At 49.6% G+C, this 19537-nt stretch overlaps 6 protein-coding genes across 6 annotated transcripts; 3 read left to right on the top strand and 3 right to left on the bottom strand.

The window, feature by feature from the left end:
• Positions 1 to 1058: 1058 nt before the first annotated feature.
• Positions 1059 to 3179, top strand: ABOM_006213 (uncharacterized protein; the record flags this gene model as incomplete). The annotated part of the gene is made up of 1 exon (XM_022533342.1): positions 1059 to 3179. The coding sequence occupies one exon, from the start codon at positions 1059 to 1061 to the stop codon at positions 3177 to 3179; it is 2121 nt and encodes a 706-aa protein (XP_022388513.1).
• Positions 3180 to 3823: 644 nt separating this feature from the next.
• Positions 3824 to 4806, bottom strand: ABOM_006212 (uncharacterized protein; the record flags this gene model as incomplete). The annotated part of the gene is made up of 4 exons (XM_022533341.1): positions 3824 to 3980; positions 4073 to 4150; positions 4215 to 4526; positions 4574 to 4806. 4 exons carry the CDS (start codon positions 4804 to 4806, stop codon positions 3824 to 3826), a joined length of 780 nt encoding a protein of 259 aa, XP_022388512.1.
• A 309-nt stretch (positions 4807 to 5115) lies between these two features.
• On the top strand, positions 5116 to 5979 carry ABOM_006211 (uncharacterized protein; the record flags this gene model as incomplete). The annotated part of the gene is made up of 2 exons (XM_022533340.1): positions 5116 to 5635; positions 5693 to 5979. 2 exons carry the CDS (start codon positions 5116 to 5118, stop codon positions 5977 to 5979), a joined length of 807 nt encoding a protein of 268 aa, XP_022388526.1.
• A 1415-nt stretch (positions 5980 to 7394) lies between these two features.
• On the bottom strand, positions 7395 to 11597 carry ABOM_006210 (putative nicotinamide nucleotide transhydrogenase; the record flags this gene model as incomplete). The annotated part of the gene is made up of 18 exons (XM_022533339.1): positions 7395 to 7426; positions 7474 to 7548; positions 7605 to 7793; positions 7841 to 8009; positions 8058 to 8204; positions 8256 to 8389; positions 8436 to 8690; positions 8742 to 8912; positions 8964 to 9125; positions 9178 to 9318; positions 9366 to 9518; positions 9573 to 10028; positions 10082 to 10199; positions 10255 to 10515; positions 10568 to 10607; positions 10741 to 10830; positions 10891 to 11434; positions 11501 to 11597. The coding sequence occupies 18 exons, from the start codon at positions 11595 to 11597 to the stop codon at positions 7395 to 7397; spliced, it is 3234 nt and encodes a 1077-aa protein (XP_022388511.1).
• Positions 11598 to 14061: 2464 nt separating this feature from the next.
• On the top strand, positions 14062 to 16308 carry ABOM_006209 (putative amino acid permease; the record flags this gene model as incomplete). The annotated part of the gene is made up of 10 exons (XM_022533338.1): positions 14062 to 14172; positions 14275 to 14295; positions 14350 to 14398; positions 14453 to 14528; positions 14580 to 14805; positions 14872 to 14992; positions 15043 to 15386; positions 15447 to 15569; positions 15634 to 16036; positions 16121 to 16308. The coding sequence occupies 10 exons, from the start codon at positions 14062 to 14064 to the stop codon at positions 16306 to 16308; spliced, it is 1662 nt and encodes a 553-aa protein (XP_022388548.1).
• A 643-nt stretch (positions 16309 to 16951) lies between these two features.
• ABOM_006208 (Zn(II)2Cys6 transcription factor) lies at positions 16952 to 18822 on the bottom strand (the record flags this gene model as incomplete). Its single annotated transcript, XM_022533337.1, has 3 exons — positions 16952 to 17065; positions 17122 to 17925; positions 18016 to 18822. The coding sequence occupies 3 exons, from the start codon at positions 18820 to 18822 to the stop codon at positions 16952 to 16954; spliced, it is 1725 nt and encodes a 574-aa protein (XP_022388549.1).
• Between the last annotated feature and the right edge of the window lie 715 nt (positions 18823 to 19537).

Raw genomic sequence — 19537 nt, 5'->3', positions numbered from 1 at the left:
GACCAAAAGCATCTATTAAGTGTTTGCTTGTTTGCAATCAGCGATTCGAGTGATTTTATTTGTCTCATCAATCACACAGCTGAAAATATACTCTGGCAAGGGTGTATCACCATCACCAATGCGTAGCAGTTTAGTTCCCTCGTCAAAGATGCAAGACCTATTCTTGTGTAATCTGCAGCTATCCCTGCGGGCGTGGATAGTGAATGTCGGCCGATTGAAACAAGACAGATGTGGCAAGAAACTGATAGAACTCCGTCAATGCAGCGACTTTCCAGTCGTACTATCTTGATATCAAACTAGACCGCCCCGAATTTCTTGCCAGAGCTACACCACCCATACGAACTCTGGAATGGGCCATAGATCTAAGAGTGAGAAGAAGCACTTATTTGAAGCGCTAAGACCTCAAATCATCGACGACAGCTATCTTAGCTCCTTAGAACCTGGACACAAACAGGAGCATACAGAGATAGGTCAAGGCCACTGCGGAATCAGAACGGAAGTATCAAAATTAAAATCAGGGGGATTGATTGAGGATTCCTTAACAGCCCATTGCAAACGCACATCGTAAACTGGAAGAGGAAGGTGAGAGGCGTGAATCTCAGATGGGGAGGATTCTAACCCGCTAGAAGTTCATTCAGCAGTTTTGTCAGGTCATATGTAGATCCATGCCCTGATTCGATCGACCCCTCTTTGCTCGGTCTTCTTGAACCCGAACTCCTCCTCGTCTTTTCGTTTCTCCCTCTTTTTCCTATTTTAGACCTAACCGAGCATCGCGTCTTGTCTTATATTCCACCAACTAGATGATTGGTCGGATGAAATACATATCAGCCGACATAGCGTTCTGGGGTCGGGGTATTTGGAGATGTTATGCACTTGCGGGATGTCCTGTTCGGGCATTTCGTGGAGACTTCAGTGTGACATGGTTTATGATATAAATTATAACCTGCCATCAACACTGTTGTCTGTGCGAGGGTTATGCTGTTGAGGGCGTATAACCCTTTTTTGAAGAACACAAAGCCAACTTCGCGTAGCCTTCTCGCGCTATACAAAGAGAACAAATGCGCCCTGTGCCTTTTCTTCTACTCGCCACTGGCACTTTTGGGGCCAAGGGGGTGCAAAATATACGTTCGACAAACTTTCACATTGATGTAGATCTTGACACTGGGGCTCTGCTTTCCATCGTGAATCCGAAGGACAATGCCTCGATGAGTTGGATAAGTGGACCGGGTAATGCCCCTTGGCAGCCTCTGGGGAGCCGGTGGGGACTCGGCTATGTGGATGTGGGAGATCTCAATCGGGCGTACTGGCAAGCTCCCAATATCACAATTGACGAAGACCGCATGACGGCATCGTACACACTGGAGGAGGTGGATCTGAACGTCACGAGATGGGTCGATGAGCCATCCAACAGCTTTCGAGAATGTTATTCATTCACCAACACCGGCGCTGATGCGATCTCCCTGAACGCTGGTGGTGTTCAGTCCTTGGGGATCTACACCCCATTCAACGACCATTATACCTCGACGGAGGATGTCCTGGAGCACCGCTCCCATGCGCACATCTGGGCGTCAGGGGCCAGTTCGTCATGGGTCAAGTTGACGCGAATGGGCCTCCGAGGCCCGCACCTGGGGCTGGTTCTCACGGAGGGCGCCTGGTCGGGGTATAGTGTGGAGTCGCGCGACACAGTAACGTCGTCTAACACTCGAGGGGTCTTTCTTCTCCATCCGGAGGTGCCTACTTTGGAAAGCATGGAGTCAACTCAGATCTGCTGGGCCATGTTTTGGCATGATGATTGGGAAGACTTTCTGGAACAGAGTCTGCAGCGCTCAGATCAGGTTATCCATGTTGAAGCATCATCCTGGACGGCTGTTCAAGGTGAATATGTGAATATAACCGTCTATGGGCGGCCGGGGGACAAGATCTCTTTTGGGGGAGTCGATCTCGCACCCGCCGGGAAAGCAGGCACGTACTCGACCTCCATGCAGGCCAAGGCTGCAGGCGAGCAACAATTGGCTTTCGCCCTGGAACGGGGTGGGAGTCAACACAATGCTACCATTGTCCTCAATACCGTGCATGGGATTGACGAGATCATCAAGAACCGCGTCAAGTTCATCACCACAAACCAGCAAATAAGCCCATCCTTCCCCGACACATCGAAGGCAGGCGCATACGCAGTCTACGATACCCAGATGGAGGGAATAGTGACCTTCGATACAGCATCTGACAGGAACACGGGTCGCGAACGCGTGGGGATGGGTGTATTGGTGGCGCGATGGCTCCAAAACAATTCCGACACGGAGGTCGAGGAGTCACTTCAAATCTACTACAACTATGTTAACAACAAGCTTCAAGACCCCTCCGGCTACGTCTATGACTGGCCAGTTGGGTCCAAGACCGCATCCATCCGATTGTATGACTGGCCTTGGGTGATGCAGCTTCATCTTGCCATGGCAAACCTCGGGAATCGAGCTGTAACCAGTCACGGAAATTATACCGCCACACCCGTCGAACGCCTCATGACTACACTCGAACGGTTCTACGCGGAAGCAGGCAAGACTTCTTACACGATCGGATTGCCTATCTACGAAAGTCTCACTTATTTCAACAAAACCAGAAATAAGGCTGCATATGAGCGTGCATTACAGCCCTTCGTGGATCACGGCAAGCAGATCGCCGAGGTTGGGGACAGCTATCCCTCATCGGAAGTAAACTATGAGCAATCGATTATTGCTCCAGCCGCCATCATCCTACTAGAGTTGTACCGGTCTACTAGAGACACGTTCTGGTTGAAGTCGGCCTATCGTCACTTCGATCTTCTCGAAGCATTCGGCGGTCGACAGCCCGATTATCATCTGAACGATGTTGCCATCCGCCACTGGGACGGATATTGGTTCGGAAAGGATCGAATGTGGGGTGACACGTTTCCTCATTATTGGAGCACTCTGACAGCTATTGCAATGCACCACTATTCAAAAGCAACGGGGGACGAGTCATATCAGACGCGCGCGGAGAAAGTTCTGAGGGCAAACTTCGTTCTGTTTACGGAGGAGGGACAGGGATCCTGTGCTTTCATCTACCCTTCTACTGTCAATGGACGCACAGGTCACTACCTAGACCCATACGCGAACGACCAAGACTGGGCCCTGGCTCACATTCTGCAACTTAGAGAGAATCCTTAGCCTTCAGACTGTTTCTATTCCACTATGTGAATTAGCTGCCTGGGAGCAATGTGGACGAATATTCCCTGGACCTCTCAACGGTCTGCCGGTTATCAAAGATGTCGTAGAGGCAAAGTTGAGATGCAAAAGTTGGAGCGCAATGTCTTACGTATTGCCGAATAGATACACACACACACACACACACACATACATACATACTAGTACACACCTGTCAAACAGGGTGAACAAAAAACACATACAACAGGAGGGATTCGCTGGTGGTCACCCACCCAACTACTAACCTCCCGGCGTGTGGCTTAAGTACGGCTGAGCGGACGGGAAGCCCTGTTCTCCACACCCTGTGGTCGTATGTGCTGGTTTACACTCTGCGCCCTTTCTTATAGTAGCGTGCCGCCATATATATATGTACTTTCTCTCTATAAGAGGGGCACATGATTCAGGCCAGTGTAGCACCGCTACTGCATTTCATTGATCAACCCGATTGCTCCTCGGCAGCTGGTGCTGTTGTCTGCATGTATTTCGCGAATATCGTAGTCCATTTTAGATTCGCTAGTTTAGGATCTGAGTCATACCAAACATCATTCATTGAACCGAGTTCCACGCTTTGCAGATAGTCGACTCCCGGCAATTTAAGTTGAGCTTTCTCAAAGCGTCCACCGTGACATATCCGGGTGCACCGTTTTATCCGGCCCCCAATTATACCCCCGTGGCGCCTTTGCTAAACCCCAGGCAATCCATTCAGTATCTCGCCAGACGGTATTCTGATTCGAGGGAGCAGCGTCCTCAAAGTTCATGATGTAGCTGCTCGTAGCGTACACAGGTCCTACATTAGCCAGTTGTTCAGGCGACGACAAGGACCATTTCTGGCTTATAGTCCCGAGAACCGCACTCACATCTTGTTGGCGTCAGCATCCCAGATGAGATTTTTGGTGGCCGACATGGCAGGCTTGAATCCTGCTCTAACGCAGTCCCTAGTATCCAGGATAATATTTTTTAGAGAATAGCGAATGCTGATAGGAAGAGGGCAAGACCCACAGCCACGCTTGCTTGAAGGCGTGTCGAACCGTGTTTCGACCATCTTTGTCCATACCCCAGAAGCCCTTTTTGCTCAAATACTCTCCAGGGGGGCGTTGGAGGAGGAGATAGTAAAGAAGACCCCCCGGGACTGGCCCCGTTCGATCCTGTTCATTTTGCTCCGCATGTAGCAGTTTTGGGGCAGAGCTACATACATTCTCGGTAAGGGCATTGAAGGCCTCAAGTTGGTATTCTCCAAAGTTAGGAATGTTCTGAGAGGCAAGGCGGGCCCTTTCAGCCGCGGATGCGTACTCCAGCCCCTCATACGGGATCCTGGTAAAGGGTGAGCACTTATGTAAGGCCGGGTAATGAGAACGTACTGCATGAAAACCTTGAGTATCGCTTTGGACGACGGATCGTTCAACTCATGGCAGCTAAAGGTTCCGTAGGCGGCCGCCACTATGGGACGCATATGATGTTCGTAGGCCGTGTGCTGATGATAGAGTTCTGCCCGCTTCTCGTCCACCACCCAAGTACTGGGAATATTGTCGGCATGTAGACCAATAACCTTTGACTCCCAACCGACAAAGAACTCCTTACCATTATCATCCATCTTGTAGGTTTTGGAATATGCTGTGGAGCGTAGGTGTTGGACCAGGAGAGGCGGAGTAGCCAGAGCGGGGAGTCCAAATCTTATCATCACGACGTCAAAAGCTACGTGGTCTTCGAGTTTTGGTGACTAATACTCTAGGACAGTTATGTAAATTGGGACACGCGCGTGTATGTCGCGCCGTGTTCTAGACGCGGTGCAGAGTCCTAACAGTGAATTGAATTCCCCTGTAGTAGGTAGTATGGATAGTATAGTATGTATGCATACCAAAGTAAGCATGAAAACTCAAGTCCAGCAACCCCATCCTTCAAAATGCCAAGCGGAATTGCGCAGAAGGCTTTGCAGGTGATTAGAGCGCCTTTGCCGGATTTAAATATCGGCATAAATAAAACAAAATCGCATGCTCTCCATTATGGGACCTTCATCGGCTCTCTGGTCCCTTGGGACGATTTTGAGGAAGAAGCCAGGCAGCATGTCGTGGCGTTGAACCTGAGTAACGGTGGTCAGGTATTGGGCTATAAATCGATCACACGGCCGGCATTGCTATCCACAGAGCGATTCGCTGTCGGGGACGAGATGGGTTTACAAAGCCGATTTACTGAAAGGCTCTCCCAGGTCATGACAGCTGTTCTCGAGGCCATTGGTTCGAATTCATGCTTCGGAGACTATAAGTCTACCGGGGACCGACGTATCAAAGGAAGGGTACCAGATGTAGCTATACGGAATGACCATGGCCTATTACGTGTTGTTGGGGAGTTGAAAACTCCCTGGATTAAACTACACAATCTCAAAACTGCATGCAGAAACGACCGTCATCTGCGACGAGTCTTAGGTATGCACAACCGTGGGGTGAGACGCAGATGGTAATATCACTAATGTATGCAATAAGCTCAACCGGTGAGGTACATGTTTACCGCGAAACTAAAATATGGCTTCATATCTACCTACAATATGACAATGTTTTTAAAGCAAGAGATAATAGGAGGAGACTGGACAATAGCCTTTAGTAGGCCTATAATGAGCTGCACCGAAGCGAAAAGGGTAGACGATGGAAACTACGCGGATATGGTGTCCCTGAGAGAGTGCTTCTTGTATCTCGTTCAATTGGCGGAGAATAATCATATTGCAAACAACCAACTGCCAGAAGAGCAGTGGTTTGAGGGTAGTGTAGTTTAGGGTTGTGATGCGGGTCTTATTATGCAAAGAAAGGAAGTTGGAAACACGCACTGCTTTAGCTGGAATCTCGGATCTTCTTCTCACAGCATTCTTCAAAGGCCGTGGAAATTTCTCTCCCACCATGGCGCTCCCAATTTCGAAGATGAGCAGTGCCGCCAGAAAGACCCATTTGATATTGTAGACTGTGTGAAACTTTCTGATGAGGAGTTGCGAGGATGCCGTGGTCAGAAGATAGGCTGTACTTGGTGTTGGCGGATGTTTTGAATCAGCAACAGGCGAGGACGAACATACCGCTTCCATGCCAACCAACGTCCGCCAGAGTGTGAAACTCGGACATAATTGAGGGAATGGCCATGGCAATGATAGAGAAGCTGAACGAATAATGTTAGCCCACTACGCGGGTTAAGTAGAGAAGTCGGAGACATGCTCCAGGGATATCAGAAAGATAGTCAAACAGATTCCCAGGGTGAGCACCGTCAGCTTCCATCCTCTGGGGTATTCCTTTGCGTGATGGTCGCCTGTGAGCATATTCGACTCCATGGTGTATAGGATTGAAAGTGTTGACAGGTCCTCAGGACCAGGAGAAGGTGGAAGGCTATCAAGAGTTTGCGTGAGCCATGACTCTGGTCTCCTTAGACAACGCGTCGACGTGTCGATGCAGCCACAGCTAAACGAACAGAGGGACCACACACGCGTTCCCAATGTGGAAAGCCGATTATACTTCCAACAAGTAAAACGATTTGGCTTTGTTTGAAAGTCGTGGACCTCTTGGTCGGACTTCCTAAAATGGATGGATGAATGTCAGGTGACTTGCCAGACCAATACATCCACTTCAGTTTCACTCAGGAACTACTATTTACTGGACATCACCATCCTATATCTGAGTGCGCTTATTACATGAAGCCGTGTGGGAATAGCAAATGAACGCAAGTGGAAATGGTATGGGTCATGATCTTATCGTAGGTAGCCAAGGAGGTACACCAATGTCTAACTACGGTCTACTAGAGTATGGTAAGTCTATACTACTTGGAATTGTATCCTGTTCCAGCGGGTCAACTAGCAGCTGGCGCGCCCTTTGCATATAATACGGGTGTTAGGGCATTTATCCAGGAGTCCTTTCGGCTACTAGTTGCGAGACTGTGTTCGCAGATCCCCCAAAACAACACCTGCGTAACATCTAAACGACACGTAAATGTGCTCTATTCGGGACTTGTGGACTTGCTGCTAGACGTACTCTGAGTATATCAAGAGATCGGGGATTGACATTTATGCCAACATGTACTGGTGGATTCATTCATACTACTAGTCGAGCTATGGAAGAACAACAGCATGAACACATTGATAAAAAATGTGGATACACTCTAACAAATAAACACAGTGAAAAAAACACGAAGCACAGAGACATCGACCGCACTCTATTTACGAGCTTCAAGGGCGGCTTTGATAGCTAATTTGCATTAGAAATATCATTTCAGGGAGAGCCGCGATACTTACCGTCACACGAGCTCTTCGCATCTCCGAACAGCATCCTTGTGCCAGGCATATAGAACATCGGGTTGGGCACATCAGCTGCAAACACTAATCAATACATGAATACCACTGCACCACATGGATGTTACACTCACCATATCCACTAGACATTCCTCGCTTCATCACAATCACTTCCTTGCTCTTCCACGCGTGCAACACCGGCATACCCGAGATTGGGGATTCGGGTTCCAGTGCAATGGGATTGACTGTATCGTTCGCGCCAATGACCAGTGTGACATCCGTTACGGAAAAATCGTCATTTATTTCGTCCATCTCAAGGACAACTTTCCGGTTTCAGTCACGTGCACTACCATGGGCAAGGGATACTTACTGTCGTAGGGCACCGACGCCTCGGCGAGGAGTACGTTACACTGTCCTGGCATTCGTCCGGCAACCGGGTGAATTGCAAAACGGACATTGATCCCTTTGGCGCGTAACATACGTGTGATCTCGGAAATTGCGTATTGTGCTTTTGCCACTGCCATGCCATATCCAACGACCTATAGGCTGTCAGTTGCTATACGAGGGTCAGAGAGCAATATACATACAATGATGACGTTCTCTGCGTTTGTAAGTGCGTCTACTGTATCATCGATAGAGGTTTGCGTAACTTGACCCTCAATTTTCTTTGCTTGTTGAGGGGCTGCAATCCCACCGAAGAGTACATTGGTGAGAGATCGATTCATAGCGACGCACTATGCCGGGTTAAATCAGCTGTGAAAGATCGGGGGTTCATGACGACTTACCATAATGTATGACAGAATTGAGCCGCTTACACCGATCAAAGATCCTATACTCGTCAGAAGTGGATTGTTCAGCATAAAACCCTCCGCGACCAGGGCAAATCCCGAATACGCATTCAACACGGTGATGACAACAGCTATAAAAGGTCAGTAGGCTCTCATCGGGTGAGTGAGAGGACATACGCATATCGGCCCCGCCAATGGCAGCGGTTGTAGTATAGCCCTTCAGAAAGCTGAGTGCCGTGTTTGCACCAAGACACGTAGCCGCAATGACAGGAGAGCCTGGGGCCATAGAAACGAATGCACCCATTGTGGCCAAATTGGTGCCTAGCAATGTCGAATTTATTACATGGCGCCCGGGAAGAATAGTTGGCCTTGATGACATGCGACCTGCTAGCTTCAGGAATGCTACAATGGACCCGGTAAATGTGACGCCGCCTGCGAGTGTTAGGATTCAGTAAGCCATGCACCATTCAAAACAGCACCTACCTATCAGAACGCCAAGGTACGCTGTGACCATGTGCAGCGTTGAAATGTCTGCAACATCGGTAAGCACACTCCCGATACTCGTAAGCACCGCTGCTAATCCAACCACGGAATGCAACGCAGCAACTGTTTGAGGAAGTCCAGTAGGTGTAATACGTCGCCCGATTAATGCTCCTGAAGACTTGTGAGAAGATTTCCAGTATACCGGCCAATGGTAGCACTTACCGGCTAGAGATCCGACACCAGCGACAGCGCCAAACTGAGCCAACACCTCAGGTGAGAATCCTACAGCTGCGAGAGATGCAAGAATTCCAGATGCTACACCCAGAATGCCGAGTATATTGCCACGCCTGGCAGTTTGCTGTGATGCTAGGCCAGAGATTGATCCTATCTTTTGTTCAGAAGTTGGCGGGAAAGTACGTTGCATCATTCCACTCACCAATGCAGAGGACACTGCTAATCAGATATCCGGCTTGTACCAACCCAGCCATGCCCGTACTAGCCGCAGCAACAAATCCTCCGCCAAATAGAAGAGCAGGTATCGCATACAGCCATGGGTATTCGGGTGGATCAGTTGGACCTAGACATTATGAGCAGCTAGCATTTGCGGGAAGCAGAAGCACCAACGCTTAAACATGTCCAGCATGCGCTTTGTCACCACGAATCCTCCAGATACATTAACAAATGCTAAAAGCACCGAGATAGCTCCAAGGGCCTCTGGGATTGTGCTAGGCAGATAACCCCCACCCATGATGAAGAAGCCACCAATACCAACCATACCTAGTACCAGCGCATCAGTATCGATACACGTGACTCTGAAGAAGCTCGACTAACCCGAAATTGCGTTGGTAACACTCATGAGCGGGGAATGAAGGGCAGGGGCGACTCCCCATACCGCACGGTAGCCAACAAGGCCAGCCAGCCCGAAAGTCAGCATGTTTCCCATAAAAATAGGACCCGTTGCTTTTCCTAGTGCCAGAGTAGTTCCCATGCCAGCGGTGACAGTGGCCACATCTCGTGTTACTTTTTGCCAAGGTGTCAGTGCCAATTCCACTTGTTCCTTTGCCGGAGCCGCTGCTTCTACTTTTGGCGCCGGCGGGGGAACTGGTCGTGGTGCCGGAGGGAGTATTTCTCCATCGAATGTGACAATTGAGCCGCGTACAACCTCATCCGTAAGATCAACACCGAACGACTTTTCTTGTGGTGCCATGGATAGAAGATACTTCGTGATGTTGTTGGAGTAGAGAGTAGATGACTGAGTAGGTAGTCGCGAGGGCAGATCAGTGTATCCTAAGTAAGTTAGCACCGGATACAAAATAGTACTGCTCACAGTCTAAACCAACCAATAACAGTGACATCGTGGTACTTGGCCAATTCTCCGGGAATGGTTGCTTCACAGTTACCGCCAGCCTCTGCCGCAAGATCGACAATGACAGAACCAGGTTTCATAGCAGCAACCATCTTGATCGATATGAGTGCATGTTCCTTCGGTTACGGATAATGTCAAAATACGCACCTCTTTGGTAATGAGCTTCGGCGCGGGCTTTCCAGGAATCAACGCAGTGGTCACAATGATGTCTACCTCACGGCATTGTTCCATGAAGAGCTTCATCTCGGCTTCGATAAACTCCTTGGACATTTCCTTGGCATATCCGCCCTGGCCAGCGCCATCTTCTTGTATGTCTACTTCGATGAATTCCGCGCCTAGGGATTGAACTTGTTCACGGACAGCTGGACGAGTATCAAATCCACGGACAATCGCGCCTAGACGACGAGCCTATGGTTGCAATCTTAGCACAGGGTCTGTTTTGAAATATAAATGGCCTTACCGAGCAATGGCACTCAAGCCAGCCACGCCAGCCCCAATGACTAGGACCTTACTAGGGGGTATCTGGATCAATTTCCGTTAGTACTAACACTACAGAGTGGTCAAGTAAAATAACCTTTCTGCATAATATTACAGTTAGCGAGGCTGCCACAGCAGGACCAGCAGGGAACCTACCCAGCAGCAGTTACTTGGCCCGTCAAGAAGCGACCGAATTGGTTTGATGCCTCGAGAATAGCTTTATACCCAGCAATGTTGGCCATGGAACTATGAGTTACCCCTCACGGTTAGCGAGTGGTCATAATCGAAACCTCTTACGCTACGTACCTAAGGGCATCGAAAGTCTGAGCACGGGATATCCTCGGAACCATGTCCATCGCAAACGCAGTCACACGGCGGGATGCAAGCTGGTCCACCAGCTGTTTGTTCTGCGCCGGATACAGAAACGAGATGATCGTGCTGCCTTGCTGAAGAGCTTCAACTTCATCGCCCGGTTGAGGACCACGGACTTTCAAGATAATATTACTTTGTGACCATACTGTCGCTCGGTCGACCAGAGTGGCCCCGGCTTGTTCGTAGGCTTGATCCAGGAGCTCAGCTGCCTCTCCAGCACCACGTTCGATCAATACACGCGAGAAGCCCTTCTTAAGTAGCAAGGCAACGTTCTGAGGGGTAATGGCGACGCGACGTTCATTTGGATATGTTTCCCGGGGGACACCGACTGTTAAAGAGGAGTATGGAATAACCGGAACCGATGACGGAGAGGAAGAGGTGCTCGCACTTCTCCTGGAGACCTGTGGCCATCGCGGAAAGGAGGGTTCTTCGTAGGCTTTACGCTGGTATGGCACACAAAGGGTCCGGGTTTGTATAACTATCAAACGGAGGGTGCATTAGCGATTACCGCTACGGGGCATTGCTCCGCAAAAATAACACTCACTCAAATGTTGAAAGCCGAACAGTGATTTCCCTGGGCGGGCGATGGAAGCCGCTCGACACGGTCCCAACGCCGACCTCAGGGTCAAGGAAACACTCATGATTGGTAAGGGCGAGACAGAGTGTCTAGTTGGTTATGAAAGTGAAGGCGGGGAGCCTCATTCCAGTCGAGGCCAGCTTCGTACCACCCCAGGGTCGGCAGTTAATCTTGGGTAGAGCATCAGACTGTTGATATGAAGCGACGAGAAGGGAAATAGATAAAGAAAATCGAAAGAGGCAGAGAACAAAGGAACTGCATACACCCCCTCCCGTCTATAAGAGGGGCCCGAGTAAATGAGTACCTAATGAATGAAAGGATTGATTACAAGTTGTTCGGCAAGGCATCGACCGAGTTGTCCATGCACGAACGCGCTTTCCCCCCTTTCAGCAGCCGGGCCGGTGATCACGTTTTCCAGCATTCCTCCGAGTCGCCGTGTGCATTGGCATGCTTCTCTATAGGTTCGATAGAAGGAAACGGTGGTATTGACTCATGCAACTAAAATAGATTGGGTTGGCATTGAGGGGAACCCAACGCGGGGAAAGCAAGTCGATCCGCGCGTAACGTGGAGAAAGATGCTGTTCTTCTTGGCAGCGTTCAATATTTCTCCACCAGGTAGATCAATGATCGATTTACGGAGCAAGTCACCTGTCATGCTATCCTTCTGCCCGGTTGGTCACGCACCGGTCTCGTGATACTTTCCTCGTTTTCTCGCATCGATTGAAGTTATACAATATATATCTACTTGCATTAGAATTTAACATAAAACAAATTAAAGAAATAGCGTCGTGAAGCCTGCAGCTGAACACTTTGATGTGGGTTTTACAGCCCATCTCGACTTCATTAACCTCACTGTTTCAGCGATTATCTTGATCTTTTCTCCCTATTTACATAGGTCCTGTTTTGTTTATTTTAATTGCTTCTCCTTTCTCTCGATGATGGTTTTTTTTTTTCTCCGTGGCTTCTTGCCACCCGTGATACGATAATATCCATCATACCGTAATTGAACACACAAAGATCTGTCTAAATTTAGAGCCCCTGTCGTAGATATCATTTAGCTTCGAGAGTTACCACGAACGAAGCGTTGCGATATCCCATGAGGATGTCGACGTGGTAATCCTGGGCGGTTTCAAGGGTTGTACGGCGCCTCCCGCATAAAGTTCTGCATGAAAAATATATAATCCTTGAATCCCCTAGGACTGTCAATCCACTTGGCTATCGACAAGGGTTGTTGTTATCCTTGGATCAAGATTTGACAGCCACCAGGTTCCACTACCCTGTATATGTTGTGCGGTGGATTTATAGAAAACTATTGCCAAAAACATTTCTCTGATAGGGGTCTGAGACATGTCAGTGGTGTACTACAATAGCTAATGGTGTATGGTTCGAATACTACGAGACAAGAGAGAGGCTCGGCTTGGTATCAATTAATAATCACCATACGGTCGCGTTAGTTAACTAGGTGAATCTCTCTCTCTCTCTCTATATCTGGTGATGGTTGGAGAGCTACCTACTACTTTCTTACCACCCCTTTTCGGATGATAGTCACGTGGGACAACAACGTGACACACCGGTAACCTAAGGCTGCAGTTGATCATACATACCTTGTACTACTATAGAAACAAAAAAAAAAAAAGCTCTCATTTTGGTTTATCCCAACAATCAACCTTAAAGAGCAACCGTGACCGGACCACAGAAACGGCTTTTTGGCGGCATCGCACGGATTTCCTTACGACAATGGCTCGACTCCACCGCCGGTGGGGCAGAGATGATGCGATGACGGCCTGGCGCCTACTATACGATGATGATGATCAGACTACATACATATATGCCGATTCTTTGAGGGTAGGACCGAGTTTAACAATTCCACCCTTTGAGACACCGGTGAAAGAAGGACGACATCAGACCATTAGCTTCAGATTCGAACCCCTACATTTATGGGCCGGCCCTGGCGCGGTAACCTCTCTTAAGGTTCTTTGAAGTAAGGTACAGCTTGAGACCCACTGGCCTCGAGTCCATCCGCACAGCTACTGTGATTGGCATTTTCATCCCTTGGCTTCGTGAGAGTGGGAAAAAAAAAAGGAAATTGAGCTCCAGCTTTTTTTGACCCTCGGGCTTCCTAAATATCAACTCTTGCGGAGCAGTCATCTCCGATCGGCCTCAGCGATCCCAACTTGCGGTTAAAAGATCACCAAGCGCTGCTGGGTACACTGCCGAGAGAATCCCTGTCATTTTAGAAGGTCTGAGGCCGAAGACAACCGGAAATTTTCGCCAACTTTCTAGTTCACCTTAGCTTTTTTAATTTTTTTTTTTTTAAACCTTCACGTTTCTTTTCCGCTTCCACGGTGGGGTCAACAGGTTCCTGACATTTTTATCTGTAAAACTCAATCGTTGGGAGGTCACAATAAACCTCTGTTTTTTTTTCCTGCTTGTTCTTCTTTCCCCCTCTGATCCATTCGAGTCGCGGATTTTGCGCGTTATCTGAGATAAAGATAATCCGCAGTCACTCGCCTTGCGACACTGCTGCCATGGCGCCCGCTCAGCAGCAAGCCGATCTCCTCGTTGACCAGGATGCGCATCCAATCGTCAACGAGGAAGTCCGAAGCCAAACAGAGTCGCAGGATGATGCAGCCCTTCTGGTGCGTTTCATCGCCTTTTCTGATTTCTAATGCTTGCATTCCCCAGTGCATAGAAGATCACTATCGTGATACCGCTCTGGCAATTACTAACCATATCACCAGAGGACCATGGGCTACAAGCCAGTAAGTCGTTGGAGTATTTCCGTATCAGCTGTAAGCAGGCCCTCATAAGTGCAGGTCCTTCATAGAACATATACATTATTCGAGAACTTTGCGACCACGTTCGGTAGGGCAAAGAAATCTGTTACGAAAGATTCGAATGGCTAACAAAACTCATCAGCTGCACTTTACTTCGTCGGTGGTGTGCGTGTTACGTTCAGTACCGGTATTGCGGCCGGGGGTAACTTGGCCTACTGGTAAGGCTTCTGGTATTTCTGTATGGTACCCCGTCGCTCACCCCCAAGAAGGACGAGTTATCTCGTTACCATGGTCTTCACCTATATCACTGCCGCGGTCATTGCGGAGGTCTGCTCTGCCTCCCCGTCTGCCGGTTCGATTTATCTGTGGGCTGCCGAAGCCGGTGGTCCTCGATTTGGTCGACTCCTTGGTTTCATCGTCGCATGGTGGAGTACTACCGCATGGACGACTTTCTGCGCCAGTAACACTCAAGCGGCGGTGAACTACATGCTCTCGGTGAGTCTTGTTCATTACTAGTAGAACTCGCCTACTCCGGAATGGGAGTACTGACCAGTCTCATAGGAGCTGACGGTCTTCAATGTCGACTTCCCCACGGACACATCGAGCGTTAAGTTCCGTGCGGTTCAATGGATCTGCACAGAAATCCTGCTCGCGCTGGCTGCTATCTTAAACTTCATGCCGCGTATGCTCCGGCCCCTCCTAATATAGAAGCATATCACTCACATTCCACAGCCAAATACTTCCGCTACGTGTTCTGGTTCTCATCCATGGTTGTCCTGCTCGATTTCGTCCTGAACATCATCTGGCTCCCCATCGGCGCACACAACACCTGGGGTTTCCGAACTGCTGAAGAAGCCTTCATGTCGACCTACAACGGCACCGGCGCTCCGCCAGGCTGGAACTGGTGTCTGTCCTATCTCGCGACAGCGGGTATCCTGATCGGATTCGACGCATCCGGTCACGTCGCCGAGGAGACCAAGAACGCCTCTATCACCGCAGCGCGGGGCATCTTCTGGAGCACAGTCGTGAGCGGAATTGGCGGACTGGCCACCATTATCCTGTTCCTCTTCTGCGCGGTAAGTCCAGAGAACTCAGGGAAACATACCGAGCTTCCCTGTAGCTAACACATCCTACAGCCTGATCCCGATACCCTCTTCTCATTCGGCTCCCCACAGCCATTCGTCCCCCTCTACGCCGTCGTCCTCGGTAGAGGCGGCCACATTTTCATGAACGTAATCTGCATCGTCGCCCTGTGGCTCGTAAGTTTAACCCCCTACTACCCCATCCATCACAACCAAACTAACGAACCCCCTCCCCAACAAGAACACCGCAATCGCAATCGTGGCGGCCTCGCGTCTCGTCTTCGCCGTAGCCCGCGACGGCGTCCTCCCCTTCTCGTCATGGGTCTCCAAAGTCCACAACGGCCAGCCCCGCAACGCCGTGATCGTCGTCTGGGCCGTAGCAGCCCTCGTCACCTGCACCCTCCTCCCCTCTGACGTGGCGTTCACCTCGCTCGTTTCCGCCGCCGGTGTTCCTAGCGCCGCAGCCTACGGCCTCATCTGTCTCGCCCGTCTCCTCTGCACTCCGAAGCGCTTTCCCAAGCCCCAGTGGAGTCTCGGGAAATGGAGCAAGCCGTTCCAGTTCATCGGCGTGTTCTGGAATGGATGGGTTGTTGCCGTTCTCTTTTCGCCGTATGCGTTTCCCGTTACCGGGGCGAATTTGAATTGTACGTTCCCCGAGTTTCTGCATCTTGCTTTCTGCTTTGTTGTGAGGGTGGTTTTTGTGAACGGTTGACTAACTTTCAGTGTAGATGCTCCGATTATCATGGCTGGTGTTACTATTTTTGCGATTATTTCGTACTTTGCTATGCCTGAGGAGGCGTGGTTGCCTCGGAACCGGATCTCGCATTTCATCGATAGTAAAGGCGCGCAGGCGACTGTCGAGGAGGTGGACCGGCCTTCGGGTGAAGATCAGGGGACCAGTAGCGCACGGCTCTGATCTGACTTACGTTAAAAAGGGACAAGTGTGTCCGGTACTCAGAAGGTGGTGGTAATCAACATTCAAAAAGGGGCCAGTGATAGACTTGGGTGGATGATTAGAATGTATATTATAGCGTTGATGTCTTTGTTATAGATCATGGCATTCCGCATAATCATGCTGGTATCGTGGTTTGCACACTGATTCTTTTATTTTCATGAGATATGTCAATAGTTGGTCAATCAATCACTGTGTCATCTATGTCTATTTTTGTTGAAGAAAACGCCCCAAGTTCTATACACCATATTTTCCAAGGTTAAATGTTCAATTCCATGTTGGAGGGTCCCGCAGATGAGCAGGGCTAGATATCCAGTAGCGAGTAGCCTCGCAGGATGATCCCAACATTATTAGTAATTCCACGAATCAGAATCATAGGGTCCGGCCCCATTCGATGGCTGTCCGCGCCCTAACGCCAGATTTATAGAACGCAGACTCCCGACCGTCGCTAATGAAAACCAAAGATTGCGAAGATGGTACCCCCCTTGACCATGAGAGGGAGGTTTTGCGGGTAGCAGACGATACAATCGTCTTCTGTAGCTGGTGCCTAGGTTGCACCAGATGGGTCAAAGTCTCGTTGGTCGTATCGAGCGCTTTTGTGCAAGATTTAAGGAAGGAGGATCGAGGAGCGAACGTCCTCCATTCTGTCTATCCACCCCTCAGGGAATGCGCGTTGCTTGAACCATGCCTTCTCCAGTTCTTCCAGGCCCTTTTCAACGTTCTGTGAAAAAAGATTAGTATTCATGTTACTAGTACTGGGGAGTCATTGTGTCGTACCTTGAACCCAAACCGTTGTAGGTTAATCATGGTTTCACGCACAAATTTCTGCTCACGCTCATTACGAGTCTCGCGGCCCGCGGTAAACAAAGGCCATAGCACTGCCAGCTGGCCCACATCTTTGGCAAGTTTCCCAATCAGGTTTAAGATTCGCGACGCAAGCATGTCTAGCAGGGCTCTTTGGGGAACACGGTCTGGGCGGTCTGCGGCTACGACCTTATGCAAGTAGACAACGGTCGCTTTTTCGTACGACTCGATACAGCCAGCATATTCTAAGACCTGTGGGTAGGGATATCGCTTCAAGCTCTCGTCATCTAGCTCGCCAACTTCTTGGATGCACTTCGGAGCATTGAGCCGCCACTGGACTAGTCGTCCCATCAGATCCTGGTACAACAAGTCTTGCTGTTCAGGGGGCATCTGCCCCTCGCTTTTTGCCTTCCCGAAAGAACTGATAGCTGCTTGGATCTCCATCATCTGAGACCAACACTGGCGAAGTTCCACCAGAAGGGGATTCTCAGCGGGTGTCTCCGCCGACAAACTTGGGATACCCAGGTTATATTCCCAGCCGCCACCATGCGTTTTCCAGTAGCTGCCCTCAACTACAGTCCCTTCGCTAGTAGCACAGGCGCCTGCGACGTCAAGGTAAGACAGGAGAGAAACAAGAAAATGTCGAAGTGGGTGGTTCATTTCAGCTTGGCGTTGCGCCTCTTTGGCCGGATCGCTATTCGGAAGGAAGAGTAGACGATATATTTCACGAGCACCTTTCAGATGAATGTTCCAGTTATGATTTTGGGAGTCCATCATCTAGTGAAGTCAGCGATTATTAAAAAAAGTTCTGGCATGTGCATGGTGAAAGGGTATTTGCAGATGCCGGGACAACAAGAAGCGACTTACTTCGAAAAGAGAGAGTAATAAACAAGTGGCGAGGTCTGTTAATTGTAGGTTCTGGTCGGGCTGGGTATATCGAGTGCGGAAAGACTTGACCACCTCTCCATATTTGCCCATGGCCCGTTGGAAGTGTAGATTCCGTTGTTGGCCTCTAGATGTATTGGCGAGATGTAATGCTCCTAGCGCCTGCATCGCGTTGGCCATGGTCGGCGACGACCGGGCCATTTCGGGGAAATATCGTCTGTAAGGGTTGATATTGATTGAGTTGTCGTAGATCAGGAGCAAGGTTGCCACACTGTCGATAAAATGAGTATAATAGCGGCCATCGACACACTCTAATGACGAAGACATGAAGACGGCTGGTGAAATGGGTTCCTGGAATCGATATTTCATCGGCTTCGATTCCGGGATGGTGGTTGGGGATATTACTAGCGCATCGTAGGATTCGTCCTCTTCGCCAGGTTCAATTTTAATCAATTTATTGCCATCGGTGGGATCCAGGACATGCGAGATAGGCTTCTTTGGCTCTCGCTTTTTCGGTGGTGAGGACGACTCCGGCGCTTGAGGTGGGCCATAGACCTTGAAGGTCATCCGCCCTTGTGTGCCGTCACATTCGAGACCTAAACGAGTACAATTCTTGCACGAGGGTGACGCCTCGTCACAGCGAACATGACGTCGACGACATGTCGAACAGCCGGTAAACCCCCGGTGATGCCATCGGCGAACCCGCTTCCGTTTCTCAGGTGCGGGCGCAGATTGCGGGGTTGCTGAAGGAGGCTTTGCCTGTGCGCAGACTACCGTTTGGATCTCCATGAGGTGAGATGGGATGTGTAGAGGAGAAACCGTGGGGTTGAGACATAAAGGCGAGCGAGAGAATTAGGTCCAGCCTGAGCGAGGGATAGCCAGACGATAAGGAATACGGATTAACACCTCATTGACGAGAAGAGCATTGGGGGGAAAGGGGAGGTGGGAAGTGAGACGTAGATATGTCGGAGAAAGAATGGGACGAAACGAGAGTGAGTCTGAGGATGCAGTGTGATAAGAATAGTAGTTCGAAGTCGTCGTAGTCCAAGTCGTGGTAGTTCCAAGTCGTAGTTGAAGAGGCAAAATGGAAAAGTTAACTTCGTCAGAGACTCTTTTTCAAAATTACCTTTAAATTGCAATTTAATTAAATTGGGAATTCATTGGAACCTTCCAAAAACAGGCGACGAGTCTCAATCATTGGTTCCAGTGGGGGCTTTGGCAGCGTTTGATTGGTTTGACCCCGTTTGGATTTGCGGGCGACCGAAAATCCTGGAGGTGAGAATTTACTTGTCGTCGTCCTTTTCTTTCTCCTCAACGCTTCAAAATTTCCCATCCGTGGACTCTTCTTGAGACTTGGGGTCCGAGAGATGCGATCAATCTATCTCAGTTTTCCGTTTCTCTCCCTCCCCCCTACGTACTCCGTACTTGTCTCAAGTTCTCACATGCAGATGGATCATCCACACCATTCGAATTCTAAAACCCACCCCACGACTCGAAAGCGGAG

This window comes from Aspergillus bombycis (assembly GCF_001792695.1).
Source record: "Aspergillus bombycis strain NRRL26010 chromosome Unknown contig00050, whole genome shotgun sequence".
Taxonomy (NCBI): Eukaryota; Fungi; Ascomycota; class Eurotiomycetes; order Eurotiales; family Aspergillaceae; genus Aspergillus; species Aspergillus bombycis.
The sequence above is the reverse complement of the archived record's forward strand: the minus strand, read 5'-3'. Positions and strand labels throughout refer to the sequence as shown.